Source organism: Salvelinus namaycush, chromosome 21 (genome assembly GCF_016432855.1).
Source record: "Salvelinus namaycush isolate Seneca chromosome 21, SaNama_1.0, whole genome shotgun sequence".
Taxonomy (NCBI): Eukaryota; Metazoa; Chordata; class Actinopteri; order Salmoniformes; family Salmonidae; genus Salvelinus; species Salvelinus namaycush.
Genome location: NC_052327.1, coordinates 14,958,213 through 14,984,995, shown reverse-complemented (window position 1 = coordinate 14,984,995; position 26,783 = coordinate 14,958,213). Strand labels below are relative to the sequence as shown.

The following is a 26,783-nucleotide window of genomic DNA, read 5'->3' as shown; positions in this document are numbered from 1 at the left end:
TAAAAGTAAGATATTCAAGAAAATAGTTTCCCCAGAAACTTCACTAAACAACAACACTAAATAAATGTCATAAGTCCATTACATTACAATAATATAGAAAATAATCAAAAGAGAATCAAAAGGCAGGTCATGATAGGACAAATTTGGCTATTTGTGTTCCAGCAGAGTGCCTGCTGAATGAGTTCCATATGTAAACATCCTTTAGTAAACTAGGCTTTTTCTGAAAAATAAAATCTCTGTGATGTTGCTAATGGCCTAACAAACATTGTTCCATATTCCAAATGACTAGAAACTGTAGGGAGTCTCATCATATTGTCTAAACATAATCACATGAAAGGACTAAGACCTTAGCTCATTTCAATAGAGAGATAAAATCCTCAAATCCTGCCTTGTGTGCAGTGCTATCAGACCATTATCTTACTCCTCCGAACAGTCAACATGCTTCTCTCCTTGGCACATTTCAAGCACTTCCAAAGATTGCTAAATGAATTGAAGAAACATGTCAAAATGACAAATGACAGCAATACAAGTGTGCATGTGTGTAATCTTCCCCAACACACAAGCATGTGTAGCGTTGTAATAAAATCAAATCACATTTTATTTGTCACATGCGCCAAATACAACAGGTGTAGACCTTACCGTGAAATGCTTACTTACAAGCTCTTAACCAACAATGCAGTTGTATGAAAATAGAGTTAAGAAAATATTTACTAAATAAACAAAAGGGAAAAATAAATAATATAAAAAAAGTAATACAAAATAACAATAATGAGGCTGTATACAGGGGTTACCGGTACCGAGTCAGTGTGCGGGGGTACAGGTTAGTTCAGGTCATTTGTACATGTAGGTAGAGGTAAAGTGACTATGTATACATAATAAACAGCGAGTAGCAACAGTGTAAAAACAAAGGTGGGGGATGTCAATGCAAATAGTCTGGGTGGCCATTTGATTAATTGTTCAGCAGTCTTATGGCTTGGGGGTAGAACCTGTTCAGGAGTCTTTTGGACCTAGACTTGGTTCTCTGGTATCGCTTGCCGTGTGGTAGCAGAGAGAACAGTCTATGACTTGGATGACTGGAGTCTTTGTCAGAGGAAGGCCCAAAATCTTGTCACCGCCTAGTATATACTGTAGGTCCTGGACGGCAGGAAGCTTGGCCCCAGTGATGTACTGGGCTGTACGCACTGCCCTCTGTAGCGCCTTACGGTTGGATGCTGAGCAGTTGCCATACCAGGCGGTGATGCGACCGCTCAGGATGCTATCGATGGTGCAGCTGTAGAATTTTTTGAAGATCTGGGGACCCATGTCAAATCTTTTCAGTCTCCTGAAGGGGGAAAAGGCATTGTCATGCCCTATTCACGACTCTATTGGTGTGTTTAGACCATGATAGTTTGTTGGAGATGTGGACACCAAGGAACTGTAAACTCTCTACATGCTCCACTATAGCCCCATCGATGTGAATAGGGGCATGTTTGGCTCTCCCTTTCCTGTAGTCCACGATCATCTCCTTTGTTTTGTGCACGTTGAGGGAAAGGTTGTTGTCCTGGCACCACACGGCCAGGTCTCTGACCTCCTCCCTATAGGCTATTTCATCATTGTCGGGGATCAGGCCTACTAGCGTTGTGTCGTCAGCTAATTTAATGATGGTGTTGGAGTAGTGCTTGGCCATGCAATCAATGGTTGAACAGGGAGTACAGGAGGGGACTAAACACGCACCCCTGAAGGGCCCCCGTGTTGAGGATTAGCATGTCTGATGTGTTGTTACCTATCCTTAGTCATTTAGGCAGGTTACCTTCGCTTTCTTGGGCACAGGGACTATGGTGGTCCTGCTTGAAACATGTAGGTACTACAGACTAGGTCAGGAAGAAGTTGAAAATGTTAGTGAAGACACTTGCCAGTTGGTCCGCGCTTGCTCTGAGTACACGTCCTGGTAATCCGTCTGGCCCCGCGGCCTTGTGAATGTTGACCTGTTTAGAGGTCTTGCTCACATCAGCTACGGAGAGTCACACAGTCGTCCAGAACAGCTGGTGCTTTCATGCATGCTTCATTGTTGCTTTCCTCGAAGAGAGCATAAAGGGCATCTAGACGATCTGGTAGGCTTGTGTCACTGGGTAGCTCACGGTTGGGTTTACCTTTGTAGTATGTAATAGTTTGCAAGCCCTGCCACATCCGATGAGTGTCAGCGCTGGTGTATTAGGATTCAATCTTAGTCCTGTATTGACGCTTTGCAGTTTGATGGTTCGTTTGAGGGCATAGCGGGATTTCTTAAAAGTGTCCGGATTAGTGTCCCGCTCCTTGAAAGTGGCAGCTCTAGCCTTTAGCTCGGTGTGGATGTTGCCTGTAATCCATGGCTTCTGGTTGGGATATGTACGTACGGTCACTGTGGGGATGACATCATTGAAACCCTGGCCTTGAAAGTAAAAGATGCTATCACTGCTATTGATGCTCAAGGTTCACGCATCTTAAATGCTCAATTGTTGTTCAGTATGACAATTTGCCTGTAAATAAAATATGGTGGGGATTCTTATAAACAGATGTTAGAGTATATGTCTGTACATTACTTTTTTTTTTTGCATCTATACTCACTGGTTTAGCAGAGAAATTGTACTGCAAATTATCCAGGGTTAAATCAAAACTTAAAGTGATAAATGTACTGTAATACTGGTCCAATGTCTATATGGGTCCAGACTTTTCAGTGTTAAAGGTCCTGAAGAGTCATTCTGAAAAGTACTTTTTCTCTCATGGGTAACTACCAGGAAGTTTGAAAAGACAGGCCCGAGTGGTCGGGAAGCTTACATGCATAAGCTCGACTTGACTGCCAGCTCTTTGAAACACCTATGTCTGTAACGATTGTTCTCCTCCTCGTCTGAGGAGGAGCAGGGATCGGACCAAAACGCAGCTTTTGTGGAGTACATAATGAATTTATTCAAACAAGACGAACACGAAGCACACTTGAATAAATTACAAAATAACAAAAACGACGTAGACCGACCTGGACATGAGAACTTACATAACACGAAGAACGCACGAACAGGAACAGACTAAACAAACGAAACGGTCCCGTGTGGTACATACACAGACACGGAAGACAATCACCCACAAACAAACGGTGTGAACAGCCTACCTTTATATGGTTCTCAATCAGAGGAAACGTCAAACACCTGTCCCTGATTGAGAACCATATAAGGCTAATTACCAATGAACCTAAACATAGAAACACATAACATAGACTGCCCACCCAGCTCACGTCCTGACCAACTAAACAAAGCTAAACAAAGGAAAATAAGGTCAGGAACGTGACAATGTCAAGCAACTTGGATGCAGTAAATCGTCTAAAATAAATTTGGTGATACACAAAGAAACTCAAACAACATCAAAATGACATCAATTATATCATTTTGAAAATACATATACATCTCCAGTTTTGGCATGTCACTGATGATGCTGTTCACAGCAGCACTGATGCATGTGTTGACCTGAAAATTGCGTCGGAGTTTTGAATGACACTTCCCCCATTTTGTTCCATGCTGGCTGAAGACCTAGCTAGTCAGTCACTAGCTAACACCAGACACAGATGAAAGGGGAAACATACACTGAGTGTACAAAACCTTCGGAACACCTTCAAACTAATGAGTTGCACCCAGAACAGCCTCAATTCATTGGGGAATGAACTCTACAAGGTGTCAAAAGCTTTCCACAGAGATACTGGACCATGTTGACTCCAATGCTTCCCGCAGTTGTGTCACGTTGGCTGGACGTCCTTTGGGTTGAGTACCATTCTTGATACACATGGGAAACTGTTGAGCTTGTAAAATCCAGCAGCACTGCAGTTCTTGACACACTCAAGAATCTACTACCATACCCCAGTCAAAGGAGCTTAAATCCTTCACCCTCTGAATGGCACACATTCTCAATTGTCTCAAGGCTTAAAAAGCATTATTTAACCTGTCTCCTCTCCTTCACATACACCAAAAAGAGCCGGAACTTTTGGCCCCCAAAAGTTTTTTTTCAAGTCAAACAGTTTGCGATAATTTGACTATGATTGGTGTGAAAACAATTCTCATTCAATAGGGGGTGCTGTTAGCACTTTGTAATAATTACGTTCCCAAATTAAACTGCCTCGTACTCAATTCTTGCTCGTACAATATGCATATTATTATTACTATTGGATAGAAAACACTCTCTAGTTTCTAAAACCGTTTGAATTATATCTGTGAGTGAAACAGAACTGGACTTAGAGCAATTTTCCTATGTGGATGTGAGAATGCAGAATTCTGCAAGCTGCTCTGAGATCTGTTTATAAATCTGCCTGTCTTCTATTGGTTGAGATGCACTGCATTCGCCTTCCCCTGGATGTTAGCGAATAGTGAGAGTTGAAATGGAGTCTCTACGCAGATCTGAAAGGTTATAAATAGCTTGGCAAGGAAGTGTCTGTTCTTTTCCCTCTTCGCTCTGACGCACGGAGGACCTTGGCATATCGTACTAGAACCTTCGGTTATAGCTTTTAGAAATATCCAGCTGTGTTTTTATTCAATATAGGCTTTAAAGACATCATAATGTTGTTATTTTAAACCAAATTATATCAGTTTATGTCAGTATATTGCGATTTTCGGGTATTTATTTTTGTGGCGTTCTAGGTAGTTGGGTATCTCTGGCTCACATGCTAATGTTTACTGCTAATTGCAACGTTGAAGACGACATTCTACAACCGAGCAACGATTCTTTTGGACAAAGGACACCTTCCCCAAGATTCTGATGGGAGTTCATCAAAAAGTAAGAACTATTTATGCTGTTAATTCGTTGTTCTGTTGAAAAATGCATAAGCCGCCATTAATTTCAGTGCAGCCTCGCTTTAACGCACGCTGTATGTTGTAGTAACGTTAATTTTAAAAATGTAACACAGCGATTGCATTAAGAACTAATTTATCTTTCATTTGCTGTCCAACCTGTATTTTTTAGTCAAGTTTATGATTATTTATCGATTAGAATAGGTGCCTCTCCCAAGATTTCTCCCGACATTTTCTTGGCAGCTTGGCTACTTTTCTCATTGTATAACCACGATTTGTGCCGCTAAATATGCACATTTTCGAACAAACTCTATATGCATTGTGTAATATGATGTTATAGGACTGTCATCTGAAGAATTCTGAGCAGGTCAGTGAAAAAATTAATATATTTTGGTGGTTTATACGTTATCGCTATTTTTGGCTTGAATCAATGCTGTTGTGTGTTTGCTATTGTGGTAAGCTAATATAACGCTATATTGTGTTTTCGCTGTAAAACACTTAGAAAATCTGAAATATTGGCTGGATTCACAAGATCTGTGTCTTTCATTTGCTGTACGCTGTGTATTTTTCATAAATGTTTTATGACGAGTATTTAGTTATTCCACGTTGGTCTCTGTAGTTATTCTAGTTGCTTTGGTGAGAGTTGTGATGGTGGCTGCAATGGTAAACTATGATTTATACCTGAAATATGCACATTTTTCTAACAAAACATATGCTATACAATAAATATGTTATCAGACTGTCATCTGATGAAGTTGTTTCTTGGTTAGTGGCTATTTATATCTTTATTTGGTCGAATTTGTGATAGCTACTGATGCAGTAAAAAAATGGTGGAGTAAAAGAAGTGGTGTCTTTTGCTAACGTGGTTAGCTAATAGATTTACATATTGTGTCTTCCCTGTAAAACATTTTAAAAATCAGAAATGATGGCTGGATTCACAAGATGTGTATCTTTCATCTGGTGTCTTGGACTTGTGATTTAATGATATTTAGATGCTAGTATTTACTTGTGACGCTATGCTAGGCTATGCTAGTCAGCTTTTTTACTGATGGGGGTGCTCCCGGATCCGGGTTTGGGAGGAATTAGAGGTTAAATTATTAAATGAAATCATACTCTACCTTAACCACAATGTTTTTAAAAATGCATTGGTTTGTTATGAAAAATAATTATATTAAACATTTGCATTAAAGTATAACTTTTTAATCTATATAAACAAAGTGCAAAAAATCTAACCATTCAAAATGAATACAATCTGAACAGCATAATAGAATATTGCACCATATCAAAGAAAAATAAATAACAATTTTCAAAACTGCAGCATCCCACAAATTGAAATAAATGTAAAAAAGAAGGATGTTATTACACATGTGCATTTAAAGTATAATTTTTTTTTTTTTTTTTTTTTTTTTTTTTAATTTTATCCCCTTTTCTCCCCAATTTTCGTGGTATCCAATCGCTAGTAATTACTATCTTGTCTCATCGCTACAACTCCCGTACGGGCTCGGCAGAGACGAAGGTCGAAAGCCATGCATCCTCCGAAGCACAACCCAACCAAGCCGCACTGCTTCTTTAACACAGCGCGCCTCCAACCCGGAAGCCAGCCGCACCAATGTGTCGGAGGAAACACCGTGCACCTGGCCCCCTTGGTTAGCGCGCACTGCGCCCGGCCCGCCACAGGAGTCGCTGGAGCGCGATGAGACAAGGATATCCCTACCGGCCAAAACCTCCCTAACCCGGACGACGCTAGCCCAATTGTGCGTCGCCCCACGGACCTCCCGGTCGCGGCCGGCTGCGACAGAGCCTGGGCGCGAACCCAGAGACTCTGGTGGCGCAGTTAGCACTGCGATGCAGTGCCCTAGACCACTGCGCCACCCGGGATAAAGTATAACTTTTTAATGTACACTGCTCAAAAAAATAAAGGGAACACTTAAACAACACAATGTAACTCCAAGTCAATCACACTTCTGTGAAATCAAACTGTCCACTTAGGAAGCAACACTGATTGACAATACATTTCACATGCTGTTGTGCAAATGGAATAGACAAAGGGTGGAAATTATAGGCAATTAGCAAGACACCCCCAATAAAGGAGTGATTCTGCAGGTGGTCACCACAGACCACTTCTCAGTTCCTATGCTTCCTGGCTAATGTTTTGGTCACTTTTGAATGCTGGCGGTGCTCTCACTCTAGTGGTAGCATGAGACGGAGTCTACAACCCACACAAGTGGCTCAGGTAGTGCAGCTCATCCAGGATGGCACATCAATGCGAGCTGTGGCAAGAAGGTTTGCTGTGTCTGTCAGCGTAGTGTCCAGAGCATGGAGGCGCTACCAGGAGACAGGCCAGTACATCAGGAGACGTGGAGGAGGCCGTAGGAGGGCAACAACCCAGCAGCAGGACCGCTACCTCCGCCTTTGTGCAAGGAGGAGCACTGCCAGAGCCCTGCAAAATGAGCTCCAGCAGGCCACAAATGTGCATGTGTCAGCATATGGTCTCACAAGGGCTCTGAGGATCTCATCTCGGTACCTAATGGCAGTCAGGCTACCTCTGGCGAGCACATGGAGGGCTGTGCGGCCCCACAAAGAAATGCCACCCCACACCATGACTGACCCACCGCCAAACCGGTCATGCTGGAGGATGTTGCAGGCAGCAGAACGTTCTCCACGGCGTCTCCAGACTCTGTCACGTCTGTCACATGTGCTCATGTGCTCAGTGTGAACCTGCTTTCATCTGTGAAGAGCACAGGGCGCCAGTGGCGAATTTGCCAATCTTGGTGTTCTCTGGCAAATGCCAAACGTCCTGCACGGTGTTGGGCTGTAAGCACAACCCCGACCTGTGGACGTCGGGCCCTCATACCACCCTCATGGAGTCTGTTTCTGACCGTTTGAGCAGATACATGCACATTTGTGGACTGCTGGAGGTCATTTTGCAGGGCTCTGGCAGTGCTCCTCCTTGCACAAAGGCGGAGGTAGCGGTCCTGCTGCTGGGTTGTTGCCCTCCTACGGCCTCCTCCACGTCTCCTGATGTACTGGCCTGTCTCCTGGTAGCGCCTCCATGCTCTGGACACTACGCTGACAGACACAGCAAACCTTCTTGCCACAGCTCGCATTGATGTGCCATCCTGGATGAGCTGCACTACCTGAGCCACTTGTGTGGGTTGTAGACTCCGTCTCATGCTACCACTAGAGTGAAAGCACCGCCAGCATTCAAAAGTGAACAAAACATCAGCTAGGAAGCATAGGAACTGAGAAGTGGTCTGTGGTTACCACCTGCAGAATCACTCCTTTATTGGGGGTGTCTTGCTAATTGCCTATAATTTCCACCTTTTGTCTATTCCATTTGCACAACAGCATGTGAAATTTATTGTCAATCAGTGTTGCTTCCTAAGTGGACAGTTTGATTTCACAGAAGTGTGATTGACTTGGAGTTACATTGTGTTGTTTAAGTGTTCCCTTTATTTTTTTGAGCAGTGTATATAAACAAAGTGCATATAAATGTAACAATTCAAACAAATACAATCTGAACAACATAATAATAGAATTTTGCACCATATCAAAGAAAAATAATTAACAATGTGCAAAATTGCAGCATCCCCCTTAAAACATTAAACTGGTCCCTCTTTTCTCTCTCTTCTTTATTGCCATGTTATAACCAGCAGCACACAGCAATACTGACCATATTGTGCTTTTTTGAGAGATTTGCATTCAGAAAGCTGCCTCACTTTCGAGGGGCTGATGCGGTTTCTTCTCCCAGTAATTATTTGTCCCGGTTTCGAGAAGACCCTCTCAGAGGGAACGGATGTGGCCACTATGCAGAGTCTCCCTGTCATGACTTTAGTAAGCTGTGGGTAGACAGAGGCCTTGTTCTTCCACCAGCTCAGAGGATCTGCAGATCTTTGGAGGAGGGGCTCCTCCAAATAGGATCGGACCTCCATTATGGCATCTGCTGAGGGATTCCTTCGTGCTGCATCCCCAGTTGTTCTCTCCTCAAACGGCATCCAGACAGCAGATGCTTGCGGCACTACTTCTGGTGCTTCTGCTCCATCTGATCCCTCTTCTTCCTGTTGCCCTGGTGACTGAGCCAGATGACTGCTGGGGCTGTCCCTCCCTGCTGCTGAGGTTATTCTTTGAAGAGCCTCATCAATCGCTCTGGCTTCACTGGGTCCATTTAAACATTTTAATGGCTTTGGTTATTTTAGATGCATTGTCATTAACACAACAGACCACTTTTCCATCTACTTTCCATTCTCTGGCCACTCTCAACAGTTCCTCTGCCAAGTTCGCTGAGGTGTGTCTGTCGCTGAACTCAAAGCAGTCCAGAAGACAGCTAGACGTCAAAAAATCTTCAATGAAGTGACATGTAACCGACATGTAAGAAGTGGTTACCCTTGATGTCCAGCAGTCAGTGGTAAAGCAAACAGCAGTAGCTTTTTGGACTCTTTCCCGCACTGAAGCCTGTGTGCTCTCGTACAGTTGTGGAATAAGTGATTTTGAAAGGGTTTTCCTGCTTGTAATTGTGTACTTTGGATTTAGATTATTGCTAAAACCTCTGGCCTCCACAATCGAAAATGGCTTGAAATCGGTGGCAATCATTTTAGTCAATGCAATATCAATTTAGCCTTGTTTTGCTACTGGCATAAACTGGTCCATAGAAGACTAAGTTGCTGTGGGTCGCGGAGTAGGTCTACTTGGCTGAGTGGATACATCTCCACCACCACTATCACTAGCAGGCCCGCTAGTTTCTCGAAGCTCCGCTACAGCTAGCTTCACAGTTGGGTGCACAGTTCGCATATGCCGGTGTAGGTTGTGCGTAGATCCGGCTATATATGAGATTTTGTTTTGGCAAATTCTACACTGTGCTCTAACATTGTCTACATTATTAAAATGCATCCAAATGCTACTGTGCTTCTGACTCATTTTCCAGCTGTTGTTTTCACAGCTGTCCTTCCTCTCTCTCATCGGCTGCTAAGTGTGTGACTGTGAGTGAGTTGGCTCGGCCCTCCCTCACGCATCTTTGGTTCATTGGTTGGCACTGCGTGTCTGATTGACAGGAACAACAGGAGAGGCTGTTAGTCTGAGCAGACAGTCAGAACGAATGTGTGTGCGCTTGAGCATTTATGCCTATATTATTTTATATATTTTTTCATTCTTTGAATTAGTTAATTCTATTAATTTAAATATTTAGATTATTCATATCTAATTTTTAAAATATTTTTATAAATAGATTCGGCTCTTCTGATATGCGAGCCAGCTCCCAACATTCACCTACAAGAGCCGGCTCTTAGAGCCGAATCATTCGCGAATGACCCATCACTATTTTACTCTAAATCAGTGCCCTGAAACTCATGTTTATTAGGCCTGCAAGTTACGATTGCTTGCAAACTTGTGTAAGTCCTCGTGAAATCAACCAGAGTTTGGATATGCAACATTTGTATTTTGTTTCTCAATCACATCCTGCATTCAAAATGACTGCCAGGTTGGAAAGATGATGACATGACTTATACCATCTTAACTGATACAACCATTTCAGTAACGGGTGGATTAGTTAAAAAATATATGTTATTTATATTTGAGTAGCATAAGATTAATTAATCAATGTACATGCAAAACCATAGATATTAAAACAAACACATTTTTTAAAATCTACCAGCAATAGAGCATGCTGGGAAATATGATAATGACGTGCGTGGTTTTGGTTGAACACTGGTTATTAACACCAACACTTGGGTTATTTTACAACAATGACTGTTAATTTAACACCTGAATCAACACTAGACATGTTACACTGAAAAATCAACACAAGGTAACATTGGCCAATTTGCTGTGTGGTAAAGGATGTGAGACTAATATCACTACAGACAATAATACTTTTAATATGGATGAAAATAGAGTGAAAGAAGTAAAAGAGAATGGGTAAACAATGTGTTGACAACACTGCATAATAATGCATTGCAACCTTCTAAAATTGCATAACTAATTAACTGCAGTCAAGCATCCACTGTAGTAGAACATTTGATTAATCTTACAGTATATATAAATTGTTCTGAACCCACCTGAACACCTGCAAACACTTCATCATTGTGTAGATTAACTGTTGCTTTGTGCAAATACTTAGGAAGCATCCTCCATGTAAATAACTACATTTATTCAAAGAGGAAATCCTTTAGTCATCACTTCATTCATCAATACGGTAGGTTCATCCAGAAAGAAGGTTGCTTGCATGTCCCTTGAGGCATGCATAATAATGAAGAGGAAACACGTGTGTAGGTGCTTCTTTTCCTCTTTACCATAGCCACTGCCCTAGCCTGAAAGCGGGGTTTTTTCGTACGCATACAGTCCACATTCAAGGTTTCCAAACGGCCAAAACATTCAATGAGATCCAGGGATATAGTGCAAAGGTTTATTCTTCTTATATCTAACAAAAAAAATGATTCTCCAATCAACTTAAAGCATAGATTACTTGACATGGAAAATACATAAAATGACCTGTCTGTATGGTCAAAAGACTATACCGCTCCCGCGTCTAGCTAGGACTTCTCCCACCGAAGGCCCAACTTCCTGCCTTTATCCTAACACACGTACAATGAAGGTGCAAGAGTTGGGGGGCAAAAACTAAGTTACACTAAGTTACACATATTTAATACATTTAGAAAAAAGTACATGAAGCTCTGTATGTTCTGTCTTTTATACAAATATGTCCAAATTGGCTCTAACAACGTGTTAACAGATGTTTACAAGGATAATAACTGTAGCTAGCGTTAAACATGCAGGGTTTGTACATGTACAGTTGAAGTCAGAAGTTTACATACACCTTAGCCAAATACATTTAACCTCAGTTTTTCACAATTCCTGACATTTAATCTGAGTATACATTCCCTGTCTTAGGTCAGGTAGGATCACCACTTTATTTTAAGAATGTGAAATGTCAGAATAATAGTAGAGAGAATTATTTATTTCAGCTTTTATTTTCTTTCATCACATTCCCAGTGGGTCGGACGTTTACATACACTCAATCAGTATTTGGTAGCATTGCCTTTAAATTGTTTAACTTGGGTCAAACGTTTCGGGTAGCCTTCCACAAGCTTCCCACATAAGTTGGGTGAATTTTGACCCATTCCTCCTGACAGAGCTGGTGTAACTGAGTCAGGTTTGTAGGCCCCCTTGCTCGCACACGCTTTTTCAGTTCTGCCCACACATGTTCTATAGGATTGAGGTCAGGGCTTTGTGATGGCCACTCCAATACATTGACTTTGTTGTCCTTAAGCCATTTTCCCACAACTTTGGAAGTATGCTTGTGGTCATTGTCCATTTGGAAGATCCATTTGCGACCAAGCTATAACTTCCTGACTGATGTCTTGAGATGTTGTTTCAATATATCCACATAATTTTACTCCTCATGATGTCATCTATTTTGTGAAGTGCACCAGTCAATCCTGCAGCAAAGCACCCCCACAACATGATGCGGCCACCCCCGTGCTTCACGGTTGGGATGGTGTTCTTTGGGTTGCAAGCCTCTACCTTTTTCCTCCAAACATAACGATGGTCATTATGGCCAAACAGTTCTATTTTGTTCTCAGACCAGAGAACATTTCTCCAAAAAGTATGATCCTTGACCCCATGTGCAGTTGCAAACCCTAGTTTGGCTTTTTTATGGCGGTTTGGCACAATGGCTTCTTCCTTGCTGAGCGGCGTTTCAGGTTATGTCGCTAAAGGACTTGTTTACTGTGGATGTAGATACTTTTGTACCTGTTTCCTCCAGCATCTTCACAAGGTCCTTTGCTGTTGTTCTGGGATTGATTTGCACTTTTTGCACCAAAGTACGTTCATCTCTAGGAGACAGAACACGTCTCCTTCCTGAGCGGTATGACGGCTGTGTGGTCAAATGGTGTTTATAGTTGCGTACTATTGTTTGTACAGGTGCACGTGGTACCTTCAGGCGTTTGGCAATTTTGTCCACGGATAAACCAGACTTTTGGAGGTCTACAATTTCTTTTCTGAGGTCTTGGCTGATTTCTTTTGATTTTCCCATGATGTCAAGCAAAGAGGCACTGCGTTTGAAGGTTGGCCTTGAAATACATCCACAGGTACACCTCCAATTGACTTAAATGATGCCAATTAGCCTATCGGGAGCTTCTAAAGCCATGACATCATTTTCTGGAATTTTACAAGCTGTTTAAAGGCACGGTCAACTTAGTGTATGTAAACTTCTGACCCACTGGAATTGTGATGCAGTGAATTATAAGTGAAATAATCTGTCTGTAAACAAACAATTGTTAGAAAAATTACTTGTGTCATGCACAAAGTAGATGTCCTAACCGACTTGCCAAAACTATAGTTTGTTAACTTTTTAGGGATAGGGTGTCACACCCTGGCCTTAGTTATCTTTGTTTTCTTTATTATTTTAATTAGGTCAGGGTGTGACATGGGGGATGTATGTGTTTTGTATTGTCTAGGGTTTTTTGTATGTTTATGGGGCAGTGTTTAGTCTAGGTGTATGTATGTCTATGGTTGCCTAGATTGGTTCTCAATTAGAGACGGCTGTCTATCGTTGTCTCTGATTGGGAGCCATATTTAGGCAACCATAGTCATTAGGTAGGTTGTGGGTGATTGTCTATGTGTAAGTTGCCTGTGGCTGCACTTTTGTTTATATAGCTTCACGTTCGTCGGTTTATTATTTCGTCTAGTTTGTATAGTGTTTGTTTCGTTTCGTTTTCGTCTTCATTAAATAAAAAAGATGTATTCATTTCACGCTGCGCCTTGGTCCTCCTCTCTTCCACCATATGATGATCGTGACATAGGGGGCAGCATTTTCACTTTGGATGAATAGCGTGCCCAAATTGAACTGCCTCCTACTCTGTCCCAGATGCTAATATATGCATACTATTATTACTATTGGATGGAAAACACTCTGAAGTTTCTAAAACTGTTTGAATGATGTCTGTGAGTATAACATAACTAATATGGTAGGCAAAAACCTGAGAAAAAAATCCAACCAGGAAGTGGGAAATCTGAGGTTGGTCGTTTTTCAACTCATTCCCTATTGAAGATACAGTGGGGATATGGGTCATGTTGCTAAGGCTAAGGATAAGGTCTGGCTAAGGCTTCCACTAGATGTCAACAGTCTTTAGAACCTTGTCTGATGCTTCTACTGTGAAGTGGAGCCGAATGAGAGGGGAATGAGTCAGAGGTCTGGCAGAATGCTTTGAGCTCGTGACGCTCGTTCACATGAGAGCGAGCTCTGTTCCAGTGCTTTTCTACAGACAAAGGAATTCAACGGTTGAAACAATATTGAAGACTTATGTTAACTTCTAGTTCCTCCCAAACCCGGATCCGGGAGCACCCCCACCAGTAAAAAAGCTGACTAGCATAGCCTAGCATAGCCTAGCATAGCGTCACAAGTAAATACTAGCATCTAAATATCATTAAATCACAAGTCCAAGACACCAGATGAAAGATACACTTCTTGTGAATCCAGCAATCATTTCTGATTTTTAAAATGTTTTACAGGGAAGACACAATATGTAAATCTATTAGCTAACCACGTTAGCAAAAGACACCATTTTTCTTAGTCCACCATTTTTTCTCTCCACCAGTAGCTATCACCAATTCGACCAAATAAAGATATTGATAGCCACTAACCAAGAAAAAACTTCATCAGATGACAGTCTGATAACATATTTATTGTATAGCATAGGTTTTGTTAGAAAAATTTGCATATTTCAGGTATAAATCATAGTTTACAATTGCACCCACCATCACAACTCGACTAGAATAACTACAGAGAGAAACGTTTATTAGCTAATTACTCATCATAAAACATTTCTTAAAAATACACAGCCTACAGCAATTGAAAGACACAGATCTTGTGAATCCAGACAATATTTCAGATATTCTAAGTGTTTTTACAGCGAAAACACAATATATCGTTATATTAGCTTACCACAATAGCAAACCAGACAACAGCATTGATTCCAGCCAAACACAGCGATAACGTATTCACCACCAAAATAAATTAATTTTTCACTAACCTTCTCAGAATTCTTCAGATGGCAGTCCTGTAACATCATATTACACAATCCATACAGTTTTTTTTTCGAAAATGTGCATATTTAGCAGCACAATTCGTGGTTATACAATGTGATCAGTGGCAACAGGGCATGCATTCTGGCCGGCGCCATCTTGGAAAGGCACCTAATCTAATGTATAAATAATCGTAAACTTGACTAAAAAATACAGGTTGGACATGAAATGAAAGATGCATACTAGACATACAGTGTGCGTTACAGCCAGACTAGTGCCGCAATAATGGCGGACAAATCCGTTTACATTTTTCCACATAAATACGGAATAACATCATAAATAGCTCTTACTTTTGGACGAGCTTCCATCAGAATCTTGGCCAAGTGGTCCTTTGTCCAAAAGAATTGTTGCTTGGTTGTAAAACGTCGTGTTCAACTTCGGAATTAGCAGCTAACTAGTAGCTATGTGGCCACAGCATTCCCAAATCCTCAAACTCAATACTAAGGAAATTCCGAAAATAGCAATATACTCGCATAAACTGATATAACTCGGTTTAAAATAACTTCGTTATGATGTTTCTAACACCTATATCGAATTAAATTACAGACGGATATATCTAAGGTCGATAACTGAGCGTTTCAAAACGCCATCCTGAGGTCTTGCTTTGCGTAATGGCGAGCGTTGAAAAGAGAGGTCCCCTCGTTCCCTGGCCTTTTATAAACTCTGAGAGCTACGTAGAAAGTCCATTCCACTTCTCATTGGTTACTGACATCCAGGGGAAGGCGGGTGCAGTTCATGTCGACCAATAGGATACATACAGAGCTTTAAACTGATCTGAGAGCAGAGCCTAGTTTTCAGACCTTCGCAGTTCCTGTCATGGATTTCGCTGTAGAAAGAGTTCTGTTTCACCCACAGACATAATTCGAACGGTTTTAGAAACTAGAGAGTGTTTTCTATCCAATAGTAAGAATAATATGCATATTGTACGAGCAAGAATTGAGTACGAGGCAGTTTAATTTGGAGACCAATTTTTCCAAGATCGAAATAGCACCCCCCATAGGCTCAAGAGGTTAACCTGTCTGGCTCCTGCGTTCTGCTAGCGGAACTCCTCCCACATTCCACTGAAAAGGCAGAGCGCGAAATTCAAAAGATATTTTTTAGAAATATTTAACTTTCACACATTAACAAGTCCAATACAGCCAATGAAAGATACACATCTTGTGAATCCAGTCAACATGTCCGATTTTTAAAATGTTTTACAGCGAAAACACCACATATATTTATGTTAGCTCACCACCAAATACAAAAAAGGACAGACATTTTTCACAGCACAGGTAGCATGCACAAAGCCAACATAACTAACCAAGAACCAACCAAACTAACCAAGAAACAACTTCATCAGATGACAGTCTTATAACATGTTATACAATAAATCTATGTTTACTTCGAAAAATTTGCATATTTGAGGTATAAATCAGTTTTACATTGCAGCTACCATCACAGCTACCGTCACAAATAGGACCGAAGCAGCCAGAGTAATTACAGACACCTACGTCAAATACCTAAATACTCATCATAAAACATTTCTGAAAAATCGATGGTGTATTGCAAATTAAAGACAAACATCTTGTCAAACAATCCAGCCAATATTTCCGATTTTTTTAAGTGTTTTACAGCGAAAACACAATATAGCATTATATTAGCTTACTACAATAGCCTCTCCACACTACCGCATTCATTCATCAAGGCACGTTAGCGATAGCAATAGGCACGTTAGCGATAGCGAATAAACCAGCAAAAGATATATAATTTTTGACTAACCTTGATAAGCTTCATCAGATGACAGTCCTATAACATCAGGTTATACATACACTTATGTTTTGTTCGAAAATGTGCATATTTAGAGCTGAAATCAGTGGTTATACATTGTGCTAACGTAGCATCTTTTTCCCAGAATGTGCGGATATTTTTATGGAACTCAACTATTCTGACCAAATAACTATACATAAACGTTACTAAAAAATACATGTTGTATAGGAAATGATAGATACATTAGTTCTTAATGCAATCGCTGTGTTAGAATTCTAAAAATAACTTCATTACGACATCCAGCTTAGGTATAGCGAGAGAGTACCCAAAATCTGGGCGCAAACGACTATTTCACATGTTCGACAGATATATGAAATAGCATCATAAAATGGGTCCTACTTTTGATGATCTTTCATCAGAATGTTGTACAAGGGGTCCTTTGTCGGGAACAATCGTTGTTTGGATTTAGAATGTCCTCTTCTCCAGTCAATTAGCACGGAAAGCTAGCAAAGTAGCGCGAAGCTCTCCTTCCTGAACAAAGGCACACAACGCAACACGCCTAACGTCCCGAATAAATTTCAATAATCTAATAAAACTATATTGAAAAAACATACTTTACGATGATATTGTCACATGTATCAAATAAAATCAAAGCCGGAGATATTAGTCGTCTATAACGGCAGCATTTCAGAAGGCAAAACCAGGTCCCTTCACGCGCTCTCCAGAAAACAGGAAACTGGTGACACGTCATGCCGAGAGCTTTTATTCGACCCCAGATCAAGTTAAACACTCCATTTCTTCTCTCACTGCCTGTCGACATCTAGTGGAAGACGTATGCAGTGCATGTATACTGATATATATGAAGCCCATTTATAGGCAGGCCCTAGAACAGAGCATCGATTTCAGATTTTCCACTTCCTGTCAGGAAGTTTGCTCCAACTTGAGTTCTGTTTTACTCACAGATATAATTCAAACGGTTTTAGAAACTAGAGAGTGTTTTCTATCCAATAGTAATAATAATATGCATATTGTACGAGCAAGAATTGAGTACGAGGCCGTTTAAATTGGCACGATTTTCCCCCAAAGTGAAAACAGCGCCCTCTGTCCTCAACAGGTTAAAAACATCCTAAAGATTGATTCTATACTTCGTTTGACATGTTTCTACGGACTGTAATATGACTTTTCGTCTGAACTTTTGCCTGGACCTGCCCGCGCGTCGTGGGTTTAGATTGTGTACTGAACGTGCGAACAACAAGGAGGAATTTGGACATAAATTATGGACTTTATGGAACAAATCAAACATTTATTGTGGAACTGGGATTCCTGGGAGTGCAATCTGATGAAGATTGCGGCAGGGTAGCCTAGTGGGGCGGCAGGGTAGCCTAGTGGTTAGAGCGTTGGGCTAGTAACCGAAAGGTTGCAAGTTCAAATCCCCGAGCTGACAAGGTACAAATCTGTCTTTCTGCCCCTGAACAAGGCAGTTAACCCACTGTTCCTAGGCCGTCATTGAAAATAAGAGTTTGTTCTTAACTGACTTGCCTAGTTAAATAAAGGTTAAATGTAAGTCGCTCTGGATAAGAGCGTCTGCTAAATGACTTAAATATAAATAAATATAAGATCATCAAAGGTAAGTGAATATTTATAATGCTATTTCTGACTTATGTTGACTCCAACATGGCAGATATCTTCTTGGGTTGTGTTGGTCTCTGAGCGCCGTACTCAGATTATTGCATGGTTTGCTTTTTCCGTAAAGTTTTTTTGAAATCTGACACAGCGGTTGAATTAAGGAGTAGTATATCTTTAAATCTGTGAATAACACTTGTATCTTTTATTAATGTTTATTATGAGTATTTCTGTGATTTGATGTGGCTCTGTGCAAATTCACGGGATGTTTTGGAGGCAAAGCCAAATGTAAACTGAGGTTTTTGGATATAAATATGAACTTGATCGAACAAAACATACATGTATTGTGTAACATGTTGTCCCGGGAGTGTCATCTGATGAAGAATATCAAAGGTTAGTGATTAATTTGATCAATATTTCTGCTTTTTGTGACTCCTCTCTTTGGTTGGAAAATCGCTGTATGCTTTCTGTGACTAGTTGCTGACCTAACATAATGATATGTTCTGCTTTAGCCGAAAAGCTTTTTTGAAATCGGACACTGTGGTTGGATTAACGAGAATTTAATCTTTAAAATGGTGTCTAATACTTGTATGTTTGAGAAAACTGAATTATGAGATTTCTGTTGATTGAATTTGGCACCCTGCAATTTCATTGGCTGTTGGCGAGGGGTTCCGCAAGCTGAACGGGGTTCTAGACAGGTTAAACAACTTCTTCCGTGGTGCCTCAAATTCCTAATGATTTAATTGTTACATGATTCATTTAATCGAGGAACAATTAAACACAGTTAGTTGATTCAATAAATAACCGTCATCAGATTAATGATAGTCACGTCACGACAGTATTTTAATCTTTTTGTACCCCAGGGAACAATACTAAACCCTAAACGTAACTTTATTTTGAAGAGTGTATACCAACCACTGCTTTTTGTTGATTCTGTTGAATTCTCTAGTTCCTTCTGAATTCATACACTGAAGGAATGTTTCACTCATTATTTCTTTGAGAGTAATTTGCAACTGCAAATGGCAGCTGTTCCTTGTGTGATTAAAAAAGACCTTGAGGGTCTTTCAATGAGATCGAAGTCACAGGTGAAACCATTACATGGCAACGTTTCCACAAAGGCAGAAGCAATCTACTCTCTGATTGAGCCTTTCTAAATATAATACAACTCATTATGAGCAAAAGACAACACTGCATGAAAGATGACTAATTTTGTAGATTTTTGTGATATTTTGGCCCAGATCTTTGCAGTTTGGGTGAAGCAGAGGATATAAACTGTGATGGATATATGGATTATCTTGTTTGAAATGTGACCTCTGTGGAATGGGGATAGAGGAAAGAGACATTTGTAGCATTTGGTACTGCAGCCTGAGGACCTTGAGAACTGAAGGGAAGATTAAAAATAACTGAAATCTCATTTGTTTTTCCACTGATAGAGTAAACCCTGCTCTATGGCTCACCAATGTTTATTTCTGGAAACAAAAGAAAGTGAGTGCCCGAGCTAAGATGCGACCTGACATAAATACCAAGCCTGCAAAGATGTGCCATGCTCCAGGTAAGTAAAGGTCATCCAAGATGTATTGCCAACATCTTTTTAAACGCAATGACAACCACCAGCCACCTCAGGTGTTAAACCTGTTATTAGGATGTTGTGTTATGTGCTTCACTCAGGTACATGGGTATCATAGCAACAACTGCAGCAGGAAGAGTGTCAAAGGCAAGTTGTCAACAGTAAAGCTGGAAAAACAGGTCACAGCGTTCACAAAATGCCAAAACAAAGTTGAGGGTGCCTAAAATAATCGCTCTGGTGCCAGGCAACATTATGGAAAGGATACAAATCACTGGAAAAATGCAAATGTCAGCCTTTTTTGATCCATGGGGCTTTTTGATCCATGAAGGCTTTTGTCAATAGTCTTTGTAAGTATTGCGCAAAGGGAGAGAAGGTATTTCAACTTGATAAAACTTCCAAGTGTACCCGCTGAAGCACAAAAAGTAATATAAGCACAATACAACCCCACAGAGAGAGGCAATTCGATGTGCATCCAGCAGCTGCTTTCCAATTCTCCCCAGATGGCACCCAGGACAAGGACAGCAGGTGATGAAATGCAATGCAACACTCCATTCGAGATGCCTAAACCACCTTAACAGAGATAACGGAGTAAACCACAACATCAGAAATGGTCTTAGATGCACAGGGGGTGGTGGCCCAAGAGGCCCTTGAGGAAAGCTCTTTAAGCCCCTCAACCCCCATGCTTCGGGGGTTCTCTCTGAAAGTGAAGGATGGAGGTGGATCTTGGTTCTTACCGTCTACACAAGCCGGACTGGCTCTCGTGGTACCTGCAATCTGACCCTTTTTGCAGGCACACCTCGCCGTCTGTCGTGCTATGGTACGCCGTGGCTGACTGCTGTCCCGGTCCAGAGTAACTATCTCACACGTACCCGCTGCCAACTGACCTAAAGACAGGAAGAGTGAAAGGAAATGATGTAAGAGAGAGATAACAATTGGAAGTGAAGTCTATTCTACATGGTGGAATTACCATTTCAAGAAAAATATTTCCAGTGTAGAAAAATTTAAGTGAAAGGTTGCATTGAATGGATACAAAGCTAGAACATTAACCAATCAATCATTCACCACCAATCAACCATTCACCACCAACTAATAACAAAGGTCCTTTCCAATTACCTTTCCCCTCACCTCCTATATGCTAACACCATCTCTGACAACATCACACGTGATAACATTGCCGATAGAGGATTCCCTAGATATCCATTTATACATCCCAGTCATATTTCAGACTGTTTCATTTCCCTTCCTCAGTGCATGGATGAGGTGGGCCAGTTGTTTGATTAGACACCAGAGATGTTGATGTATCTAAGTCCTGGGACCTTTTGACCTATCTCCTGATTGGACATTAACCTGTGTGAGTGGACTGGCCCTGGGGCATTCTCCATAGGGACTCAGTGGGTTCTCAGAGTCAGTGATTATAATTTGCAAGCACTGTGGTGTGGTAATTTAATCTGGCCACAAGTCACAGTGTAGAGGTTCGGGGGAGTTAATTAAGTTTACTGCAGAGACACATTCAGAGTAATAGTGGGCTGTCTAGGATAGTTATTCAAAAGTACAGAGAGAAATGTTCAAGTCTCTCACAGGTTTCCTAGTTAAAAAAAGGAGCACTACACATGTTGGCCAGTATCCACAAAGCAAGAGCTGATCTACATATACAGTGCATTCGGAAATTATTTAGACCCCTTAAATTTTTCATAATTTTGTTATGTTACAGACCTTATTCTAAAATGGATTACATTTGTTTATTCCCTAATCAGTCTACACACAATACCCCATGATAACAAAGCAAAAACTGGTTTTTAGACATTTTTGCAAATGTATTACAAAACCCCCCGGAAATATCACATTTATATACAGTACTAGTCAAAAGATGGATCACCCTTACTCATTCAAGTTTTTTTATTTGTATTTTACTATTTTATACATATAAGAATAATAGTTAAGATATCAAAACTATGAAATAACACATATGGAAGCATGTAGTAACCAAAACAGCATTAAACAAATCAAAATATATTTGACATTTTAGATTCATAAAAGTAGCCACCCTTTGCCTTGATGACAGCTTTGCACACTCTTGGCATTCTCTAAACAAGCTTCACCTGGAATGCTTTCCCAGCAGTCTTGGAGTTCCCACATATGCTGAGCACTTGTTGGCTGCTTTTCCTTCAATCTACGGTCCAACTCATCCCAAACCATCTCACTTGGGTTGAGGTCGGGTGACTATGGAGGCCAGGTCATCTGATGCAGCACTCCATCACTCTTGTGGTGGCAGCTAGCCAAGTGGTTAGATCCCGAGCTGACTAGGTAAAAATCTGTCATTCTGCTCCTGAACAAGGCACTTAACCCACTGTTCCTAGGCTGTCATTGAAAATAAGAATTTGTTCTTAACTGATTTAACTAGTTAAATAAAGCAAAATCATTTTTTTAAAACTATCCTTCTTGGTCAAATAGCCCTTACACAGCCTGAAGGTGTGTTGGGTCATTGTCCTGTTGAAAAACAAATGATAGTCCCAATAAGCGCAAACCAGATGGGATGGCGTATCGCTGCAGAATGCTGTGGTAGCCATGCTGGTTAAGAGTGCCTTGAATTCTAAATAAATTATCGACAGTGTCAACAACAAAGCACCATCACACCTCCTCCTCCACGCTTCACGGTAGGAACCACACATGCGGAGATCATCTGTTCACCTACTCTGCATCTCACAAAGACACGGTGGTTGGAACCTAAAATCTCAAATTTGGACTCCTCAGACCATAAGACAGATTGCCACTTGTCTAATGTCCATTGCATTTCTTGGCCCAAGCAAGTCTCTTCTTCTTATTGGTGTCCTTTAGAAGTGGTTTCTTTGCAGCAATTTGACCATGAAGGCCTGATTCACGCTGTCTCCTCTGAACATTTGATGTTGAATTGTGTCTGTTACTTGGTCTCTGTGAAGCATTTATTTGGGCTGCCATTTCTGAGGTTGGTAACTCTAATGAACGTACCCTCTGCAGCAGAGGTCACTCTGGTTCTTCCTTCCCTGTGGCGGTCCTCATGAGAGCCAGTTTCATCATAGCGCTTGATGGTTTTTGCAACTGCACTTGAAGAATCTTTCAAAATTCTTCAAATGTTCTTTATTGACTGACCTTCAGCTTAAAGTAATGATGGACTGTCGTTTTTCTTTGCTTATTTGAGCTGTTCTGGCTATGGACTTGGTATTTTACCAAATAGGGCTATCTTCTGTATACCACCCCTACAATGTCACAACACAACTGACTGGCTCAAACGCATTAAGAAGGAAAGAAATTTCACAAATTAACCTTTATCAAGGTACACCTGTTAATTGAAATGCATTCCAGGTGACTAGCTCATGAAGCTGGTTGATAGAATGCCAAGAGTGTGCAAAGCTGTCATCAAGGCAAAGGGTGGCTACTATGAATAATCTCAAATTTAAAATATATTTTGATTTGTTTAACACATTTTTGGTTACTACATGATTCTATATGTGTTATTTCATAGTTTTTATGTATTCACAATTTATTTACAGTGCATAAAATAGTCAAAATAAAGAAAAACCCTGGAATGAGTAGGTGTGTGTTTACATTTTTGACTGGTACTGTAGATATTCAGACCCTTTTACTCAGTACTTTGTTGAAGCACCTTTGGCAGCGATTACAGCCTTGAGTCTTCTTGGGTATGACGCTACAAGCTTGGCACACCTGCATTTGGGGAGTTTCTCTCATTCTTCTCTGCAGATCCTCTCAAACTCTGTCAGGTTGAATGGGGAGCGTCGCTGCACAGTTATTTTCAGGTCTCTCCAGAGATGTTCGATCGGGTTCAAGTCCGGGCTCTGGCTGGGCCGCTCAAGGACATTCAGAGACTTGTCCCGAAGTCACTTCTGCATTGTCTTGGCTGTGTGCTTAGGGTCGTTGTCCCATTGGAAGGTGAACTTTCACCCTAGTCCATGCTACTGAGCGATCTGGAGAAGGTTTTCATCAAGGATCTCTTTGTGCTTTGCTCCATTCATCTTTGCCTCGATCCTGACTAGTCTCCCAGTCCCTGACACTGAAAAAACATCCCCACAGCATGATGCTGCCACCACCATGCTTCACCGTAAGGATGGTGCCAGGTTTCCTCCAGACGTGACGCTTGGCATTCAGGCCAAAGTGTTCAATCTTGGTTTCATAAGACCAGAGAATCTTGTTTCTCGTGGTCTGAGACTCCTTAAGGTGCCATTTGGCAAACTCCAAGCGGGCTATCATGTGCCTTTTACTGAGGAGTGGCTTTCATCTGGCCACTCTATGATAAAGTATTGATTGGTGGAGTGCTGCAGAGATGACTGTCCTTCTGGAAGGGTCTCCCATCTCTGTCAGAGTGACCATAGCTTCTTGGTCAACTCCTTGACCAATGAACCTTCTCCCCTCAATTGCTCAGTTTGGCCAGGCAGCAAGCTCTAGGAAAAGTCTTGGTGGTTCCAAGCTTCTTCCATTTAAGAATGATGGGATGGAGGCCACTGTGTTCGTTCGGAACCTTCAATTCTGCAAACATTTCTTGGTACCGTTCCCCAGAGCTGTGCCTTGACACAATCCTTTCTCGGAGCTCTAAGGCCAATTCCTTCGACCTCATGCTTGGTTTTTGCTCTGACATGCACTGTCAAATGTGGGACCTTATATAGACAGGTGTTTGCCTTTCCAAATCATGTCCAATCAATTGAATTTCCACAGGTGGACTCCAATCAAGTTGTCATTGTGTGTAAATTGCTGAGGAAATGTTTGATTTAATCCATTTTAGAATAAGGCTGTAATGTAACAAAATGTGGAAAAAGTCAAGAGGTCTGAATACTTTCCAAATGCACTGTAAATACATTGGAATTGGCCTTCCATACAAATATTTCCATATAACGCAGTTCCAAGACATTGTATTTGACTTGTTCCACACCTGTTAGTATACTGTAAAAAGTCAATGCCTAACTCATTGAAGAAATTGACTAGTGCTACTCAAACATCTACAAAGGTCACTAGAACTCAAATAAAAAAGGTGGTACTATGTCAATAAGATTTCTTATTACTTAATGTTTTTGAGTACTGTTAACAACTTTTAGGTTATTGAGGAAATAACCTTGAGGAAGTGTTCTGCTAATCTAAGTTATGATTATTTAATATTTTAAAGTCAATGTAACATTTATTAATAAGTTGTTCTTACTTGATTCTATTACGTTTTACCTCTTTACTTAAAATCATAAGGTAGTTGTCATACACACTGATATTTGGGTAAAAAACACCTGATTTTGTTGTGCTGATATTGAGGAATAATTTTTTTGCAAGTTATGTATACGTAACAGTGTCATGTGGTACACAATATTGTATGTACGTTTGAAGAAATAAAAATATATTTCTAAAATAGCATTAAGCAGTTTATTGCGCGATGAGGTGTAATTGCTCATTGGGAACTGATATATAAAAATGTTTGGACAAACCGACGTTCAACAATGAGACGAGCCATTCCCACCAGCAGCAAGGTCTTGTGCACCATTCTTAATGATAGAGGCTAACGCATCTCAGGCCCAGAAGCTAAGATATGCATATTATTACTAGATTTGGATTGAAAACACACTGAAGTTTCTAAAACTGTTTGAATGATGTCTGTGAGTATAACAGAACTCATATGGCAGGCAAAAACCTGAGAAAAAATCCAACCAGGAAGTGGGACATCTGAGGTTTGTAGGTTTTCAAGTCTTTGCCTATCCAATATACAGTGTCTATGGGGTCATATTGCACTTCCTAAGGCTTCCACTAGATGTCAACAGTCTTTATAACCTTGTTTCGGGCTTCTACTGTGAAGGGGGAGAGAATAAGAGCTGTTTGACTAAGGGGTCTGGCAGAAGGCCATGAGCTCAGTCAGGCGAGCGCGCCCGTGAGAGTTAGCTGCGTTCCTTTTCATTTCTAAAGACAAAGAAACTGTCCGGTTGAAATATTATTGAAGATTTATAATAAAAACATCCTAAAGATTGATTCTATACATCGTTTGACATGTTTCTACGAACTGTAATGGAACTTTTTGACTTTTCGTCTGGCCTGCGCCTCGTGAATTTGGATTTGTGAACTAAACGCGTGAACAGAAAGGAGGTATTTGGACATAAATGATGGACTTTATCGAACAAAACAAACATTTATTGTGGAACTGGGATTCCTGGGAGTGCATTCTGATGAAGATCATCAAAGGTAAGTGCATATTTATAATGCTATTTCTGACTTCTGTTGACTCCACAACATGGCGGGTATCTTTATGGCTTGTTTTGGTCTCTGAGCGCTGTACTCAGATTATTGTATAGTGTGCTTTTTCCGTAAAGCTTTTTTGAAATCTGACACAGCGGTTGTATTAATTAAGGAGAGGTTTATCTATAATTCCATACTTAACACTTGTATCTTTTATCAATGTTTATTATGAGTATTTCTGATCCCGTTTCGATCCCGTTAAGCACATTTTTACTCCTGTTACTTATTTAGGCTTGCCGTATCAAAGGGATTGAATACTTGTTGACAGAAGACATTTTAGCTTTTCATTTTTTATTAATTTGTTTAAAAAAAATCTAAAACCAGAATTCCACTTTGACATTATGCAGAATGGTGTGTGTAGGTCTGTTACAAAAAGTCTAAATGTAATCCATTATAAATTCAGGCTGTAAGTCAAAGGGTGTGACTACTTCACTGAAGGCACTGTACGTACATGTAGTTCATTACTCCCCAACACTGGTAGCTATAACACAAATCACTGTCATCTACACTGTCCATGAACAACCAATGTTGAGCTATTCCATAGCCCTGGTGCACTCTATAGGAAACAGTGAAGGTTACAATCCATTGTCACACTACCACATACTGTTAGAAATGCCCCGGGACATGTGATCCATGAGGCTGAGGAACAATCACCTGTGCTACACATGTACCTCGTCCACCACCTTAAAAGGTATATGGAGTCTCATCACTCATGACAAGCGAGCCAT

At 40.8% G+C, this 26,783-nt stretch overlaps 1 protein-coding gene across 1 annotated transcript in view; it reads right to left on the bottom strand.

Annotated features, from left to right (window-relative positions):
* Positions 1 to 26,783, bottom strand: part of LOC120066577 (chemokine-like protein TAFA-5) — a 173,861-nt gene that overhangs the window by 47,200 nt on the left and 99,878 nt on the right. The window contains exon 2 of the mRNA XM_039018003.1: positions 20,535 to 20,684. Coding sequence (XP_038873931.1) covers positions 20,535 to 20,684 — 150 coding nt within the window. The remainder of the gene's footprint in view (positions 1 to 20,534; positions 20,685 to 26,783) is intronic.